At 40.5% G+C, this 20,189-nt stretch overlaps 1 protein-coding gene across 8 annotated transcripts in view; it reads left to right on the forward strand.

The window, feature by feature from the left end:
* sorcs2 (sortilin-related VPS10 domain containing receptor 2) overlaps positions 1-20,189 on the forward strand; it is a 276,342-nt gene that overhangs the window by 217,887 nt on the left and 38,266 nt on the right. For all 8 annotated transcript variants that reach the window (XM_071478096.1, XM_071478090.1, XM_071478091.1 and 5 more), the window contains exons 4-6: positions 9,776-9,940; positions 12,207-12,280; positions 16,071-16,135. In XM_071478096.1, coding sequence (XP_071334197.1) covers positions 9,776-9,940; positions 12,207-12,280; positions 16,071-16,135 — 304 coding nt within the window. The remainder of the gene's footprint in view (positions 1-9,775; positions 9,941-12,206; positions 12,281-16,070; positions 16,136-20,189) is intronic.

Raw genomic sequence — 20,189 nt, forward strand, 5'->3', positions numbered from 1 at the left:
TGAGTTTCTCACTCAGGCATCAACTTATTGCAATTCATCTGCAACTATAAGTATATATGTGGGTTTCATACTATGATCCATCAAGTCAGCAGCTGTAAATGCAGTGTAATCGGCGGATTAGCCCTTTTCTAGAGGGTATCCTTAAATGGGCAATTGAAGGTTTGTATCACCAGGCTGTGGCATAGATTAATTCATATGGATCACAACGAGCTAAAATGAGATAATATTTAAGGTCTATTTGTGCTCAGATTTGAGGTGGTAATCTGCCTCTTCATGTTGACCTGGGCAGGTACAACGCTCTGGAGAGGCCAGTCTCACTCCGCCCTTGGTGGTCTGATAGACTTCCACTGTTCTCTGCTGAACTGAAAGTTGACTTGTGAGTCAGGCAGACAGCAGCCCATTGTCTACTGAAATATATGAGGCGAGATGGCATTATCGTCTTGAAGTCCTGGTAAACTTTTTCAATCTTTCAGTAACCTTAACCAACGCACTTTTGTTGCCTAAACGCGACCACAGACATGACTCTAGGACGTTTCATTCATTCAGAAAGCACATTGCTTCTGCACATTGAAAAATGAAGCTAAATCGGTATCCAGTGTGCTGAAAGGTGACACGGTCCTGACCGAGTGTCTCTGTGTGAAAACTTGGGAGTGAGAACGTGTTGCATGGATGATTACTGGTGTTGTTGTTTCTGATATTATGTAGATCACCTGGACCGATTTTTGATCAGCACAGTTGGAAGCTGATGCAAATGTGTCACATTTGACACTTATCATGTAAAACTGATCAAACTTTAGACCGCGACCTCACATTTTGACGTGTTCTACAACATATAATAATAATATAATATACATATATACATATAAAATAATCATGTGATGGTCATGCACAAAGCCGTGCTCGTGGCCTTTGCACAGTGGAATACTTTACTTACTGTTTATGATTCATTTGATTTTCAGGAAATCTCTGTGTTTCTTTTGGCCCTGTTTTCCAGAACACACCTAATTTTGAATCAGCTTTTTTTTTTTTTTTTTAGAGATGTGGATGAAGGAAAAGAAATAAACACCGAGAAGGGTGTATCCAAATGTTTGTCAGTCACAATATCTGAGCTTCAAATGGAGGGAGTAGCTAACAGATAAGAGGGATGAATCTGGGACAGGCAGTGCCACACACACACACACACACACACACACACACACACCATTCTTCATTGTCACATACACTCTCTATCTCCATCTCAGTGTTTCCCTTTAATTCTGTTTAATCTAGATCAACTATGCTTCGTTGGCCTGCAATAACACACACCCATACCACAGCTACACACATCATGGTTATGGAAGTGATTTGCATGAAAGCTTAGAAATGAGAACAATAAGTGCCATCGACAGTTGTGTCAAACAATCTGAAAAAAAAAAAAAAAATTTAAATAAAATAACAAATTTACTGCTCAACAAATGAAATGAAAAGTGTCTCTACATGCATTTGTGTTTGTTCACAATAACATACAACATTTTTAATCAGCTTTTGCTCTTTGGGTCAAGTATGAAGTTGTTTTCCTTTATAGTATATATGTGTGTGTGTGTGTGTGTGTGTGTGTGTGTCTGTGTGTGTGTGAGTGTGTGTTTTCCTCTGAAGCCGAGCCAACATGTTGGATTTTGTCAGAGTCCGGCGTGTTTGCCAGTCACCTCCACTGTAGTACAAATGCTGCCGCTGGAGAGGAAGCTAATATGTATAATGCACGAGGACACCTCCAGCTAATGTATTTGAACTGTAGCCAAGGTGTGTGAAAAAGCTCTCAGACCTCTCACCTCCCCGTATCCGACACCTCGAAAGGACATGTAGCACATGTTTACTTCCCCGATCCTCCATTCCAGCCGAACGTGCATCAGTTCTCACCTTCGGAGTGGCGCCAGTGTGGGGGACGCAGGCTGTGGTGAGGAACAGTTTAAATCTTGATTTCACTTAAGTGGAAAAAACAAAAAATCCAACAGCAAGTGGAGTTCATTTCTGTTGTTTTCATTGTGAATCTACTTGTTTGAAGGATTAACTTAATCCAGCAACATTTTGTTAACGCCAGCCTCAGTCTGACTTAATTAAACATCCTGAATCGACAAAAGTGAGACTGCACTGCAGACACGATTTTTAAAAAAATGAACAGTATGTAACTTCCGCCCCTGGGAGTCTCTGTATCAAAACAATAGCAAAACATGGCACTGGGTGACGTCATGAAATAGTGTGAGCTCGTGGGAGATGTCGTCTTCACCACCACTGATGTAAGATTTTTCTGGTTTGGATTCCTTCAGTGTCAGTTCAGGAGATTTTTTTTTACTGGGAGCCAAATTATCCACAGAGGTCTCCTCCTCTTAAAAGTAAAACAACACTGATTATAACCAGTGGAAACACTGAATAAAGCAGTGTCACATTTTAAAGTCAGTTTTTTGCAGACGCCAAACGTCTCGAAGCGGCTGGGAGCGGAGCTGATTGATATATTTGTTCGGCTTTTTTATCTGATAAATTAAGATCCAAATGTCAGATGATTTTATCTAGTTAAAATACATGGTTGAAGACGACCAACAAAAAAAATCTCTCTAAACTGGCCTGCCAGCAATAATATCTGTCCCGCCAGATTATTTTGATAATCTGATCACTTCCTCTTTAGCAATTTTTTCTACAAAATAAAAGTGCAAGAATGTTCGTTTGTTTTGCAATTCCATGGTTCAAACAAGCTTTTAGCTTTTATTATGAAAGGTTCAGACAGGACATTCCAAAGGTTCTGTCGGTTGCTTCATAGACCTCTGATATGGTGGACATCTGATGTGATATGAAAAAATAACAACAGCTCAAAGAATCAGTCAAACATATGTATTTGACTGTGGCCGCACAATAAACTGAATTTAAGTTGCATTTTTATTAATCAGTTTCTTAAAATTGGCCTTTGATTATGTTCTGGCCCAACATGTAATGAGTTACTTGCCGATCCCTGCCATACAGCATGGCAGTACGAGACAAATTGGATCCTCTGTCAAAACGATGTCAACAAGTATATTTTACAGGTGAATAAACATAATCAGGTGAGACCTGAACTATCTCAGGAGGATTCTTGGCCTTATCGGACTGTACTTGATAAAATGATAACTGTGCTTGACAAAAAATAAAGACAATCCAACGCGTGTCTTCTGCAGGTAAGAATTCAGGAAAAAATCATGTCGGAGTTGAAAGGTTGTTTCATTGGGTCTATCAATATGAATCTGAAGTTAGCTGAGGTTAGGCAGTTTGGGTGCATTGCAAATTGCAGTGTAAAGGTCCCATATTATAAAGGTTCTATATTAATACTGTGAAAGTATCAAAGCCTCAGTCCACAGAGAAATGCACACAGCCTGTGTTCAGAAACTTCGGAAAGCCTTAAAATGACCCGCCAGGAATCCTCTCAGCCATGCCCCAAGCCCCGCCCACCTGGATCCACCATCCAACCTTGCAGGATTTGGTTTTTCTGAGTGCCTACCTGAAATCTGCTATATTTTTATGCAATCATTCAGGAAGCAGACAGCCAATCAGAAGAAAGGCTCGCTGACCTGTTGTTTCTATAGCTCCGGAGAGAAGCTTGAGAGATGTAAAACTAGTGTGTTTTTTGACACCTAAAAACACAAATATATCTTTTTATGGATATTAAAACTTCAAATAAAATACAAGTAAAATACGGAAAAGTATAAAATACGGGAGCTTTAAATCAGGAACTATCTGATCAAAGAATAAGAACAAGATTACAAATCTGATTAAATGTTTCATGCCAGCTTTTGGTTCTTGATCATTCAGCATTTTATGCCGCAGAAACACCAACAGGTTAACAAAAAGTATCACAGTGTGATACCCAGCCCCACACAGCACATGACGACTAAACATCCTGAACTTCTACTGTCTGACGGTGTCTTGTCGCTCCCATGCTTCTCTGCTTCTCCTAGGTCATAATTCCCAACAGGCCGCAGCTCAGTGAGCTGCCGTCATAGAGGGCCCTCTCTCCCCAGTGGAAACTACAACCCAACCAATTTACATATGTAATTGAGTGGAAAGCAATTGTGCTGGGAGCTGCTGACTGTAAGCAGCCACCAGTACGCATGTGTCTGCTTCTGCTTCTGTTTGTAGAGCCACATGTCAGTGAGAGATGATAATTCTGATTTATTACATTTTAGCAGTTTCCTTCAGTCATGATTTGACATTAGAATGAGGTCCAGTGGGTCAGGCAACACTAGTAGCCTTGCACTCAGACAGGCTGTAAACCAGCATCCTGAAACCCGGGTTGAGGCCTGATACCAGGTCATGGAACTTTTATTAATATACATAAGGAACTGGAATGAATCAGCAACAATGGGGATACACATTTTGAACTTGAGGATCAGTGTCTAGGATTTGACTGCATAATTAGCCACAACTAGCTCGCTAACATGAGCTGGTCCACAGGAACAACGTTAATTTCAAAATGATCTGTGGAGCAGTGCAATCCCTATTTCCCCAGATCATATACTATAAGGCAGTTTATTCAGAGGTTAAGCCGAAAATGAGCCGTTATATTGGTAGTAATCCCAGATTACACAGGGAAATCGCATGTGTGCACAACTACAGCAATTAAAGTACATCAAAGTTCCAGCAGTTACAGTTACAGTCAGTCTGTAAACTGTGATGGATGTTTCTCTTCCAAATACATCTGACCAGTGTCAACCTGCCCGACAATCTCACTCCTCACATTTCTTGTGTGGTCTCATTAGTGATGTTGTCCACATCGCCAACTGATCTTAACATTAACTCAGTGAGTGCAAAGTTATTTTTACAGATTAGAATAGTTTCAAAAATACAACCCAACTTGAGAGGATTGAAGAGGATTGAATTTGATCAGCTACAGTACAACTGTTGTTGAGATATCCTTTCAGTTCCTAGCATGGGTCAAACTCCAAAAATAGTATATCCTGCATTTGCCATGATTCACCTCAGGAGCATCTTTCAGCAGATCGTCAGGTCCCTTCTGGCTCGAAACTATGAACTTCTTTCAAACCCTCATAACTCCAATGCAGATTTCATGTTAAAAAAATGTTATCAGGAAGCTTCCAAGCCAATTCAAGACATCCCACATGACAGTGCATTACACCAGTACTCCTCATGGCAAGTAAACTGAACTTCATCCGTTCTGGTGCAGTATATAGCTGTGTGCCCATTTATGTGCATATTTCATGCTCCTCAGGTGTGTTGACATACTGCTGCACTTGTGTGTGTGTGTGCACCGTGTACAAGCTTTCTCCATTCTCAAGACCTGGAAAGCTTTCATCACCCACAAAACCCAGCAGCATTAAAGTCCTTCAACTATTTAAACCTGTCACATGCAACACGGAGATAATGTTCACAAGTATTCTTATCCTCCTCCGGCCTGTAGACCGCCATGATTTCCATGCTCCAGCAGCACACCAGCACTCTCCATAAGCTATTCTGAGACGCCAAGTAGATTGTGCTGTTTTATAACAGATTATAGAGATGATGCCTTCTGATGTTTATCGACACTTCAGCAATCAGCTGCCTTTGTCAGGCTGTCCGTGATCGCAAGATGATCTAATGTGGCGCAGATTCTGGGAAGCCACACTGATGTTTAAGCCTTTTGCAGATTCAAATAAGCTGGAATTTTGTTAATGTATCACAACCCTACAGTCTCCGGAGCAGACACAGGAAGTTTTGAAGCCTGCTTTTATCTGCAGCGCACAATAGCAGCACTGTGCTTTCCAAAGCATGAGTTATTACTCTGAGGAGGAAATCGTTATGTGGCAGAATGTATCAAAGTCCTTTGATTGTGAAGGAGCATATCTTGTGCTACAGGAGAGGAATTGTAGTGTCTGTCTGCCCTCTCCTTCTCCCCTTTCTCTGTCGCTCCCCCCAAAAAAGTTCACAGTCTTTTCTGAGAGCTGGTGACTCAAGCTCAGTCTCAGTGTTAGTATGAAGGCACGCTTACATGCTTACAGCTTGACAAGAGTGCCACCTGTTGGTCAGTCACATTACTGTGTCAGGAGAGCGCATCAGTAAGCGAATCGGTGAATTTGTGGAAATGTATTTGTAAATGTTGGAGGGGATGTTAAATAGGCTAAAAAAAAAGAAAGAAAATAACCTCTGCCACGCAAAATACTGTTGAAGCCATTTTATTTATGACTTCTCAAACCTTTGCTGGCTTCTTGCTTTTAATGGCTGTTGCTGTTTTGCCTCTTCATGCCTCTTAAACCATTAAAATGAGAACATCACACTGCGATGGAAAATGACAGAACCTGTGATAGGTGGGTGTCAAGGAGTCATTGCTTTGTCAATAGGGTCACAAAATCCAAAAAAGACTGTCTTTCAAAGTTGTTCTTTTTTTTTTTTTAGTTTTAAAGTTGCACACAAACCTCTTTCATCAGAGCAGAGAGAGGACTTTAAAAAGTTTTAGGTTTTCAGTTTTTAAATCAATTAAAACTACTTCCAACTGCAGTCTCAATATTGAAATCAAACGAATGAAATAGATTACAGGGGCACTTCAGAGATTGGTACTGGTGCTGCATTCCTGTAAAGCTGGGGAACTGGAGGTTGAAGGGAGATAGCTCAAAAACAGAATGGTCAAAACTGAGACAACAGAGGCAGATATGTCTTGACTTTTAGCCTTTTGGTCAAGCTCCAAAACCACCTGAGCCTTCATTTCCCATAATGCAACTGAACAGAATATTTCGTTACACCCTCTGCAACAAGGAAACACCTGCACATTTCAAAATACATACCCCCAAGTTTGTAACACAGACTTTGGTTATAAGTTTGTAGCCTGTGAGCTCAACTCTCGGGCACTAAAAGAAAGAATACAGCTGTTGTCATGAGACTGACCTCTTGTAAAATTAAAAAAAAGCAATGGATGGATGGATTGATGGATGGATGGCTCAACACAACTGCCATTGTTGTGTTTTTGTTTCCTGCATTGCAGACAGTAGTACGGACAGCGTGTTCGAAGCATCCCTGGCTAATACAGACAGCCTTCATAAGTGATGCTATTTCAGTGGGCCTAATTTAATTATATTAAAAAAGACATTCATGATTTTACCTTTCTATAGAACATCTTAATATTCACAAGTTTGAATTAAAAAAAAAATCCAACACATACAGTACAGACACACGTTCATGCTGCATGAATGGAACCAGTTTTTTCTGGTGCCTCACTGTACATTTTGTGGTGTGTGTGTGTGTGTGTGTGTGTGTGTGTGTGAGCCCTGAGGATGTCCAGCTGTCAGAGCTCAACTAGGTTAAACTGAGTGATGTCCTTTAAATAGTGACACACTGGCAGAGGCAGGCCGACCTGATTAATGGTGCTTTCCCTCTGGGACATCAAGAGAAACCACAGTGAGACGTAGATGCTCAAATGTCAAGCAGCAGCCACTTTTTCTAATTCTTAACATTACTCAGTTGTGAGCGGTGACGGTTAAGAGGGTAGAATTGCAGAATTGGGACTGGAGGAACCATAAGCACAACACTGTGGGCAGCCCCCATATGCAAATACAGACATGCTCAGTCTGGATTCACGAAATAAATTAGGGTTTGTTATATCAAGACAAGTAATACAGTCCTCTATCATTGTTGGCCTCCCTCTCTCAGCCAAACAAACACTGGGCCTTTAACTGATGCTCCTCTTTGGATTCCCCAAACATTTGTCTGGCTTGCAACTTCTGAGGAAGTGTTTGTGTCCATTCATTGCATATAGTTAAAAAGCTTTAAATTTAGAAAAAAAAATTCTTGAGAGCCGGAATTTGGTTGCAAATTGTACCAGATGTATCACTGGTACAGTGCTTGGTTGTTTGGTTATTTGATGGGGCCGTAAACAGCTGTTGCTTATCTCATGGGCCAGCTGTGGAGTCCAGTTTAGTGAAGTGATGTTTCACCTAAGTTCAGACAAGCACACTATAAATACTAGAGTACTAACTTCTACCAACCAGTGGCTATTTCACCATTGAAAAACAACAGCAAACTTGTCTCTTTGAGATAGCTGGATATCTGTGGTTCCTTAAGGAGTCAAGGAGGAAGCAGATTCCAGATGAGGCTAAAAATTGTCCAGAAAGAAAACATTTCCTCTACAGCTTATTTGTGCGCATGCATAACATGCATCCGTAATTAATGTGTTAAATAATACTTACAAGCAGCACTTTCCTTTTATACATTTAACGTCTCTTTGCTGCTTTGCATCCATTAATCTAAAACCTTGGCGACTGAATGAAACAGATGTTTAGAAAAAAAAACAAAAAACGCAACTGTCAGCGAGAGTTTTATTTTGGTTGACTGGGGAAACAGTTGAAAAGATTTCTATGCTACAAAAAATACTTTCTGTACAGAGGAGCTGCAAACAACAGAATGATGATAATGAACAACAACAACACCTAGAAACCCCTGATTCAGCAGATTCCCACCTATCATGAACTCCTAATGAATGTGAGCGGTTCATTAGTCCCATCGGTCTCCCCTATAGGCCTTTCTCCTGAGTGTCCAGGACATAATTGTGATTAGTGGGTTGGCAGGTCCTGGTTTGCCCCGTGTTTAATGCCTTAACTTTATGAGCTATATAACTCTGAATAGATAATCAATACAGTGTTGCCACAGTCTAAGCAGCATGTAAAGTTAATAGTAAGTTGTTATGGCCTGTAAAATGTTCTTGAATACCTGTGCGTGCGTGGCATTTATGCATTTATATTCATCTGTTTTATAATACTAGTAGGGGAATGACTACAGTGCATTCAGACACCTTCACATTTTGTTACATTGCAGCCTTATGCTAAAATCGTTTGAATGTATTTTTCCCCTCATCAATCTGTACGCAATACTGCATAATGAATAAAAAATAAAAAAGTAAAAGTAAAAAGTGAAAACAAAACTTTAGATACATTTTTAATTTAATCTATTAAAAAAGGAAAAACTGAAATATTACATTGACATACAGTAAGTATTCATACCCTTTACTCAGAAGTATCTCTCTATCTCGATTACAGCCTCAAGTCCTCTCTGGCTATCCCACTCTGAGGTAGTGAGCGCTCCATATGAGATTGACATGAAGGATATCTCAGTTCTTTGCCCGGTTTAGCTTTTCCTAAACTCTGACCATTGTTGGAGCTGAGGGGAAATCCTTTAGGTGCTCTTTTGCAAACTTCCAGCAGTTTTCATCTGTCTTTCACTGCAGTAAAGCCAAGATCAGTGGAGTCCTGCAGTGATGGTTGTCCTTCTGGAGGTTTCTCCACACAGAACTGTAGAGCTCAGACAGACTGACCATCAGCTCACCTCTCTTAACAAGGCCCTTCTCCTCTGCTTGCTCAGTTTGACCAGGCTGCCAGCTTTAGGTAGAGTCCTGGTTGTTCCATTGATGAATTATGGGAACCTTCAATGCAGCAGAACTTTTTTGTGGCCTCAACACAATCCTGTCTCTGAGCTCTGCAGGCAGTTCTCATGTTATTGTGATACTTCAGTTATTCATTCGTAATAGATTTGCAAAAATTTCTAAAATTCTGTTTTCACTTTGTCATTATGGGATGTTGAGTGTAGGCTGATGAGAGACAAACAATAATTTAAATGCTGCCATATAACATATGACATTGTGAGTGCAGTTTATACAGGTATAGATATGAGGAGGACAGGGGCCTAGCATATGTTACAGAGACCGCTGACTGACTCTGACTCACCTCTGACCTCTGACCTCTGACCTCTAACCTCTTTCTCTTCCACTCATCTTTGCTGTCTGTCTCTCTTACAGGTAGTGCTGGTGGGCTCGTCCATAAACGAACGGGATCAGATGCTGTTTATCAGCACAGATGAAGGTTCCTCCTTCCAGCGACAGCCCATAACGTTCACCGCAGACACACTCATCTTCCACCCCAAGGAAGAAGACAAGCTCCTTGCCTACTGCAAGGAGGGCAGGGTAGGTATCACAGAGCTGCAGAAACATCACAACAAACAGCTGATTCTGTAGCTGAAGGAATGAACAAGAAGCAGCACTGGTGTAAACCACCAACACGTTTCAGCAGGCAGTGCAGTAATGTATTAAATTTTGCTTTACGCGCACGCCATCAGAAAACAAACCTCAGAGAAAACTTGATGTGTGAGTTACCGTACAGCAAAACAGCTGGACGGCAAATCTTCTTATGCAAGTTCAATAAACAGAACGGTTTATCTTAATTCACCTTTATATGGAGGTTAAACCAACACAGTACACCCAAATTGTTTTTAATATTTCCTCATTGCAATGGAAAACTGTATGTAACCACAACTACTATAAATACAGTACATCAAAGGTGAACCAGAAAAATCTGTCTATAAACTGTGATAGTTCCAATGGACAGTTCCGGTGATTATTTTACTCTTCTCTTCCAAATCAATCTGGCTAACCTGTGGGTTTGACTGAGGTGAGGCCAGCTTATTTGTACAGCACCCTATAACAACAGGAAAATCCAAAGTGCTATACATAAGACATAAAAAGAAATGAAAGTTCCTCTCCGGACAAAAATTCTCAGCTATGATCAATATTTTGCTTCACATGGTTTCCCCACATAAAAAGTGAAACAAAATGGAAAACAGGGGCTGGAAGCACATCTACACACTTACATTGAGAAATTCTTGAAACCTAATTCTTGTACCTAAACTAATAGAATTTCCCCTCCTGACGAAAAATATAACACTTTGTCTGTTTTTGTATCAGAGAGTACAAACACATTGTAATTACCAAGTGTTTTGACATCCTATCTAAGTAAAACTGTCAGTGTTAATCAAGCGTTAAAACCAGACAATTACAGTATAATATAGACATTACAGTACTGTGCAGGATGATTCTTGAGTGCTGATGAGCACATATACGAACTAGTACAGCAGGAAATATGTCTACTGTATACTTGGTTGATATCAATATATGATTGTGCCTCAGTAATTCTGAGGCAGTAATACACAACAAATAAGTTAAGTTAAGAGTTAAGGCCTATTCAAGATGTCCCAAGATAATTGGGCATCTCAGAGTTGGTGCATGGACATCCATGAGTGGATGGGACCTGAGCTGCCATTTGCCAGGGTGTTTTCTCTGATCCAGACGTCAGATGACTAAAATCCTTCATCCAGTTAAAGTGGGTGACTTTTGTCAGGTCCAATAGTTCATAAGTTTGAGCCAGCTCAAATCCTCAACTTCAATCATTTAAACATAATTAAACAAAAATTCAGTTAGGTTTTAATTTGTTCCATGTGGGCAGGCTGCAGACGGAGGCAAGGAATCCATTCAGACAGAACAGAATATCATTTAGCTAGGATGATGGGACAATTCACATCACGACATGTGAATTAAGAAGGTTCACGAGGGCAGGAACACACTTCTGTCAAGGTCAGACTTAGCTTTTCTTTTTCACAGATAGAAATGCAGATTTGGAAATGTGCTGCAGGAATGGGTTTGATTGCTAATCAGTCAGAGTTTCTGATGACCCTGACAAGAAAGGGTTGTTATGAGCAGTATAGAGACAGGATGTAGTGCTTGAATAACAGCAATGGTGGAACGAGCCAGCACAGGCAATCAGAGCAGAGGTGCCTCTCTCTATCTTCAAGAATCTCCTCAAGACTCATGTCCTCCACGAGCACTGCCTCTTCTAACACCTCTAACACCCTAAGATGCCTGACCCACACTCACTGTGCACTTCTTTACCTGAGTTCCTTGCAATTTGTCCTATTGAACAGATTTAGTATTTAGTACATACTTCAAAGTCTCCTTCTGTACTGAAGCTTGAGTTTTGTCCCTGACTTGTAAGTCACGCTGGATAAGAGCTGTTTGTGTTCTTGTACAGTAGAGGACGTTTATGTGGTGAAATCCTTTTCCTGGCTCCAATGTGCTTTTCAAACATCAGCGATACCTCATGTGAGGGAATCAATAGACTTTCAATGTGTGTGCGATCAATGCCCTACAAGCTTAGGCAACACACACACATTAGTCAAATTACACATTCACACACAAACCGCTGTTATTAATAATTACTTGAGCTCAGTCTTAAAGTCTTCAATTGCCTTGTGTTCCAAATACACTTGATTTATCCTCCATTGTAAAGGATACAGTTTAATAGGAATGGGGTAAAGCTTCATAATGTAATAGTTCAGACTTTGATTGTGTGTTTTTTTTTTTATGTCTAATTGTGGAATTCTCTTGCCTTTGTATCCAGCTCTTTGCTTCAACAGACCTGGGCCGCAAGTGGACTTTACTCCAGGAGCGGGTGACGAAAGACAGAGTCTTCTGGTCAGTTCGCCTTTATTTTCTCATTATTGATCAAGAGGGACCAAAAACTAACTAAACTTCCTGTTACAAAGAGGATACTGTAGAGATTAGCAGCATGCACAGCTCAAAATCTCAAACAACAATGTATCAGGCGCACAGTCGTAGCTTGATTTCCAAGGCTTGTATTCTGTAGCAACCAGATTACCAAATTTGGTAATCTGGCCAAATCTGGCAGCCAGCACTACAGCTAGAGATGATGCACAGAGGTGCTGGGTGGGTGGATAAGGCACTGTTTGTCAAGATATAGTTTCAGCATGTTATCCAGATATAACAACATTTTTTTTATCATGCTAGCCACATGGCTGTAGGTATGGACTGAAGTATTTCAACAACTATTGGACTGATTGCCTACCTAACTGGGCACATATTCTTTGCACCACTATGAGGTTTGCATTTGTGAGTTTGAATTAAATGTCTCATCAGATGAATTACCGTGCCATTTTTAGGTTTGGGATTGATTGTGTGCAAGATCAATAAAGGTGATCCTTACATTGTGCTTTTTGTCCAGTACTTAGGTTTATGGCTTAATACCTGCAAAACTTGTCATTGTCATTCCCATCAGCCCTATTTAGGGTTGCCACCTGTCCCGTATTATGCAGGATCATCCTGTTTAATGGGGGATCATCCTGTATTTGAAAATAAAATTCTGTGCCCCATTTTTGCACATGTCATTTCATTTATAAACTATGTCCTGAAAGTGCTGTGAACAATGTAATGTCAAGTAAAACCAAATCAGCTCTGTGTGCAGTATTATACATGTTAGTATTGTCATTGGGAGCTGATTTTAGCATTTAGCTAAAGGTACCTGTGAGCCTATACATTTCGGGTTATATATGAATTAAACAAGATTCACTGTGAAAATCAGAAAAGTGCAGAGTTGTTGTTTTTTAATGTTAAAGTAGAACCAGGCTGGCTAGTTCCCTGGTTCCAGCCTTGATGTTAAGATCTGCAAACCATGTCCTGAATACAGTCTCATCTCACTCCTAGAAAGAAGGAAAATAAGCATATTTCCTATTTCAATACAGCTTAAAGCAATACTTGAAAACAGAAAACTTTTTCAATGCTGTTTAGTCAGATGAACATGTGATATATATTTTGTTTCCCTGGGAGCTGCAAATATGGTACCCAGTGGTGATACAAGTATAGTGTGGGGGTTAATTGTATAGTTTTTTATTTCTTGTTTGAGCTATTAGATTGAAATCAAAAGCCCAAATGCAGGAAACGAAATTTTCATCAAGCTATTTACACAATATTGCTCAAACAGTAAAAATATATCTAGAATAGGTGAAGCTGATAAATCAGTTTTATTTTAGGATTTTGAATTGGATTTTTGATCGGAAGCATTCAAGTTTTATAGATGAAACTCTTGATATTTTTGTGGTGCCTCCCTTTCAGCCCTCTCAGTCTGGCTACTTTCACTTCCCAGACCAAAGGAGGAGGAAATCCCACATAGTTAGGCTGTGATGAGGCTCTAACTGGACCAAAATGTCAGTTAAATGATGTAATGCCAGTTCAGAGTGTTCTGAGTGCTCTCACCTTCAATCTCAGGCATTTGCATTTCAAGCATACAGCTTGGCACTTTTATCTCGAGTAACATGCAATGAGTGAGAAAGCTGAGGTTTAAAGCTTTAGTCGAGGACACTTCAGCAGGAACCATGGACCTGTCAGTTATAAGTATTTTAACTGACAACAGCTGCATAATCTGCAACAAGATGAATAATTAGGTTTATATATAGGCCACCATCAGATTCGTTGATTAGCAATGCTATAATGACCACATATGATTATTTATCTCTTTGTCTCTTTGTTAGAATACAGCTAGAAAATACAGGAAATGTGTATGCAGTATTAAAAAACTGAAAAAAAAACAGAATAAAAAAAACAACTTCTATAGGCTAAAGTGGCAACTATTTAGTGTGACCTCCCCTTACACGAGCAATAGCAGGAACCTGGCTCTCTTAAACCTAAATGGAATGAAACCCTGATTAATGTCATTGCTAACTCCTGTATTTTGTCCTACTATTTCATGTCAAAATGACTGCTGTGAAAAAGATCTGTTACACCAGGTTTGTGCAAGACATGCCTGAGCATTACATACACATGTTATATGAGTTTAACTTGTTGGAAGATCAGTGGAAAAGAGTATTATGGAGTGAGAAATCCAAGTTTGAATTTTTTCCAATCGTCCACAATATGCGAGAAGAAGAGCTGGAGGGAGATGGAAGAATGAGTGCCTGTGGCCTTCAGTGAAACATGGTGGAGGGTCTGTCCTGGTTTGGGGCTGCTCTTCTACCAGTGGTGTTGGCGATGTTGTCCAAACTGATGGGAGTACAGACAGGTTTTAATTCATCATGCCATTCCTTCTGGAAAGCACCTGATTGGGAATGGTTGTGTTTTTCAGCATGATAATAATCCCAAGCACATCATCATATTTGGAGAGAAGAACAGCTGATAAAACAGTGACAGTCATGGACTGGCCTCCAGAGTCCAGACCTGAATGTTATAGAGGTAGTGTGGGATCAGCTGGACAGAGGAAGAAATAAAAGACAGCCTAAATCTAAAGAAGAACTCTGGGAAGTGCTGAAAGAAGCCTGGTGTAATATACCAGAAGATTATCTCAGACAACTTCAGGACAGCCTCCACAAAACAGTTCAAGATGTGTTTAGTGCCAAAGGAGGTCACACTAAATACTGACTTTTGTCTGTAGAAGCCATTTTGTTCCGAAAATTTTGTTTTTTTTTATTTTGTGTACATATTTCCTGTATTTTCTCTTTGTATCTTAATAAACATGGATGGTCATTAAAACTTTGCTAAAACATATTTATATATTTGATACTGTTGTGTTATATATATATATCCTGGTATCACCAGCTGTTATGAAAGGGAGAGCTGTAAAATCTTATATAAAGTAGATCTTCTAAATTTTATTGATACCATCACTTGTGAAAACTATATACTGGTGAAAACTTGAATTTCTGATTGTTTTATGGAGCAATAAACAAGTGTACACTCATATGTCTTTCTGGAGGTCCTTGAATGTCATAGAATAGTAAAATAACTGGTCATACAGATTGAGTGAAGAAGACTGAGTCATCATCCTGCAGCATGAGCAGTAGATCCTGTAGCATTCCTGTGATCCAGCTTTTCTCCGCTCTTCTCTCGTCCCTCCATGGCTTGCTAATTGCTTGTAAAGTCTTTTTATGGGCAAAGTAATGAGGTTTAAAACCTCCGTTCTATCTTTACTGGGCTGGGGAAATTTAACTACACAACGCAGTCCTAATCAGATTAACTACTTAGTTTACTACTCACAGCAGGGCAGACAGTATGTCAGTTTGCTTCTAAGGAGGAGTGGGGCCACGAACATTTTTGAAGGGTTGTAAGCACGCTAGGCAAGGCTAACAACATCTGAAATCTCCAGGAAGAGCTGAGCCGTGCATATTTACAGCATTTACACATGCTCATCTATCTCCCCAGCCTCCACACCCTATCTTCTCGCTTTGTTAGATAAAGGACACACTACTTCTTGCATTGGGACAAGTCCCGGGTTGCAGATTTGCCCAATATAAGCGTATTAGGAATACTGGGTTCAAAAATGAGACCAATGACGTTCTAGATTCAAGATCTTCATTTCTTGACTGTTACTTATCTAAAATCTAAATTTTGTTATGTGGCTTTAGTCTGATTTGTTATTAAATGTACTGTCATTGGTAAGAAATGCATTTGATTAATGTAATGTAATTCTGTGTTCCAGGTCTGTATCTGGTGTGGATGTGGACCCCGACCTGGTGCACATGGAAATGCAAGATGCGAGTGGAGGTACTGTGGCGTTCCTGCTCATCTCATGATACTGTTCAGGCTTGGTCCTTAGATTGTATATAAAGATGGATATAGCCTCTCTGACCTTACCCATAGGTTTCTGAGTAGCAGTTGTAAAGCTTAGAGTGGGCTGCCTGCTGTTGCCATCTTGGCAGTTTTTTTTCTTTTACCAGGCTGTAAACATGTGTATTTTTGCTGGAAAGTAAGACATTTTAACATGGCAGTCTATGGGGAGTTACCTGCTTTTGGAGCCAGTCTCTCATGGCCATTCGAGGAACTCCAGTTTTTAGGACTTCCATGGTCTTCATGCTTCATTTTTCACCCCCGGAGGTCGCCGCTTGGTCTGAACACACTTTTAAATTGAGCTGTCATCTTCTTGGTTTGCTTGTACCGCCTTTAAATATGGTTTCACTTGTACAAATCAAGCGTCTAAAACTGATTAAGATCAACAGTAATAACCCACTCACTGTGGGTCATGTTTCCACATATCTTGGTAAGGTATGTCAGATACTATAGGCTACATAAATTATTAAATGTCTCAAAGACAGGCTTTAGTTTCCATGTTCTTTAATTCAAGTTCAGCAATTCATCTCAACCATTAAGCTAAAATATCCTGATCTTTACAAGAAATATTAAAATCCAATGTTTCATTGCCTTTAAATTTAAACAAATGACCTCTTTCCATTTTGGACAGAGAAATGCTCAAAGCCCCTTTTATTAATGAAAAAATGAAACTGATAAATGGTAATAACCCACCGACTGTGGATTGTGTTTTCACATACTGTATCTTGTCACATTATGTCATATACATCATCCTGATCACTTCTGGAAATAAGAATCACTTCTCTACCTGACTTGCTGTAGAATGATAATATGCACTCTCCCTGTCGAGGCAGTAGTCTTAAAGGTCTTGTAGAAAGGTAGATTTCCATGACTTTTTTGATTATAAAGCAGGTCTAGGTTCTATATTAATACTGTGAAAGTATCAAAGCCTTAGTCCACAGAGAAATGCACACAGCCTGTATTCAGACACTGTATCTTAAAAACAAACTGTCAGGACTTACATAACTTAATATCACAACAAAGCAGTCACCGCTCTCAGTCACACCCCTGAAATCTGCTATATTTTTATTTGATCGCTCACATAATAAGTCAACCAATCAGAAGAGAGGCTGTGAGCCTTTCTTCTGACCTGTTGTTACTAGAGCTCCAGAGGGAAACCTGAGAGAGGAGATGGAAAACTACACTGAGATGGTTTTTGGTCTGGAAAATTGTAAAATATGGGACCTTCAACATCACCAGCAGTCTAAATACAGATAAAAAGTAAAGATGAATAGTTGACCTTGCTGTGGGTGGGGCAGAGCAGTGCAGATTGTGTATGTGTGTGTGTGTATCTGTGTCTGTGTCTGTGTCTGTGTGTGTCTGTGTCGGTGTGTGGGATGGGGGAGGGCTCGGGCCCCGAGGCAACAACAGCAAATCTGGATTCTCATATCAGCTGAGTGACAGACAAGCAGGTTGGTGCTTCACTTGCCAACAAAGGCCATGCGGGTAAAAGAAGAACTGAGTGTATCTGAGATTGTGTGTGTTTGTCAGTGTGTGATTGTGTAATGTATGTCTGTGTTTTGAACTTCTCCTCCTTTGGGTCTCACTACCCACAATCCCCAACTCTAGGTAAACCTGAGTAGGCACAGTCAGAGAGTGACACATCATGAAAGTGTGGGATATGTTGTTATATTTGCAGTGCCGTACATATATACATGCTTCCTGCAATGTGAAAACTGTCAGCCTGAACTAGTCTGCCTGTGTTTGTGGAGGGTGAACAGGAGAGGCTGTCTGTCTGGGCCAGCTGCCCAGGTATAAGAGCTCTTCCTGGGGCTAGGCGGCACCACATGGTCCCCCTCCTTCTCCTCCTCCTTCTTATTCTCCTCCCTTTTCGTCTCCTTGCTTCTGTGCCCAGATAGATAGTTAGTTGAGGGGGGCTAGCGCGATCAGGCATGCCAAACCAATCTGTTCGCCCTGTGCCCCCCCCCCCTCCCCCACCCCCCTCCCCACCCCCCCATCACATGGCATGACCAAGGTTAAACAATGGCATGCTACAAAGAAGGACTTAAAGTTGCAGGATTCTGTGCAGAGGCAAGGAGCTGTGCAGATGCCGTGTCACGGGGGCCTTCGCACCCGGGACCACTAGCTGAGGCAGTGGGACAAGACTCCAGAGAAACGAGGTGGTCAATTAATGAATGAGCCATGTAGACAGGGAGGCTGGCATGGAGTGTGTCTGTGTGTCTGTGTCGTTACGGAGATTGATGTGCAGGAAAGCGTAAGTGTACCCCGTTCCCTTGTTCATGTGCCAATACACACAAGCATGCAAGCATTCATACACGTTACTGTTCGGCCTGCAGAGAGGGAGAGAGATACACATGGACATACATGTGTAAACAAGCACACACACACAAACACACACACACAGTCTACACTCTCACTCTCAGTTCTCGCAACAGTATCAAAATTTAAATGACGGGTGGCCTGCAGTCAATATGATGTAATAAATTTACTCTTCTCCATTTTCAAAGTCACCATTTACGTCTTACAGTTTTCCTTGTACCGTACCACCTCTGCTGCGTGGGTGCAGGAGATGTGTGTGTGTGTGTGTGTGTGTGTGTGTGTGCTCAGTATGTGTGTGAAGACAGCAAATGTAATGAAAAACATGTCTGTGCCACTGGCAGGAATTGAACACTTAGTCCAATCTAACAGTTTCTTTAATGGCCTCCCCACCGTATGCTGCTTTGATTAAATATCCAGGCTTTTCAATAAATTAGCCAGTCCATTTGTGAGATCAGACACCTCTTGAACAAAGATGAGGCTGAGGAAGAGTAGTGCAGAGCCAACAAAAAGGACAGACTCACTGATGTGATGTGGCCTTGTTTACTTTTGGCTCGAATTGACTCGAGTTAATTGTGTTTGATTATATTCTCTGGTGCTTTTATTATGAAGAGAAACTATGTTGTCACACAGATATTTAAAGAATCATTTTTATTTTTTTTTGTTGTTAGTTCATCTAATAACCATGGTCCAATCCCTAAAAGAGCTAAATAGGCTTTTGATTCACTCAGTGAATGGCATAAATTATTAAATGCATCAAAGACAGGCTTTTAGTTCCCCTGTTCTTGAATTCAAATTCAACGCTTCATCTCTCCCATATTTAAAAGAAATATTAAAATCTAATATTGCATCACCTTGAAATTTGAAAGGAACAAATTACCTGTTTCCATTTTGGACCCAGCCCACACCGCACCTGTCTGTGGGATAAAATACAATCGTAATCATAATCAGATTTACGTCTCCATGAGGCTAAAACCCCTCTGTGCTGGGAGGCCACAGCCACACCTGTATATAATTACTATTAAAACTTCTTTAAGGTTATGTAGACGCTGATCACCGCCACTAGAGGCTGCAATAGATCACCAGCAACTCAGACCAAAACAAATGCTCCGTCGGCCACCAGGATTTTGGCCAGTCTGCCCGTGCTTTGGTCTTATCTCTTTTTTTTTTGTCTGATGCCGTTCTAGCCGAAAATGTAGTTTCCTCAAAGGAGGGAATTCTGCACTGCGCCATCTCGATTGTGGGTGGTCCCTGTGTTCGTAAACATGGGGAGGGACGTATTTTCTCTTCATGTAGAAAAAAGCTGTTTGCTATATTTTTGTTTAAAATCTTGTTTACAGAACCTGTAAAAATGTATATCTGTCAATTTAGTCAATGTCTCATCTGCTGAAGAGATTGTTTTTTGTTGTTTTTTTTTTTAAGTTAAGTCTGTTGATGCGTGATGCTCGTGGTGAGAGTGAAATTGAACAAATTTAAGATTGAATGTCAGTCGAAGTCGAATAAGTCGAAACAGTGTTGTCGTTACAAAACTGTGGGTTTGCATAGTGCAAATGTGTGTATGGGTGCGGGAGTGTGAAATTGTGTGTTTGGGGGAGAGCATCTCTGGGAGGAAAATTACAGCTGAATTTCAGCAGCCACTGTTCAATAGTGGGCGACCTTTGCAACAGGCACTAAC

Source organism: Trachinotus anak, unplaced genomic scaffold, assembly GCF_046630095.1.
Source record: "Trachinotus anak isolate AG129_WGS33_773 ecotype Australia unplaced genomic scaffold, CSIRO_AGI_Tana_v1 ptg000005l, whole genome shotgun sequence".
Classification (NCBI taxonomy): Eukaryota; Metazoa; Chordata; class Actinopteri; order Carangiformes; family Carangidae; genus Trachinotus; species Trachinotus anak.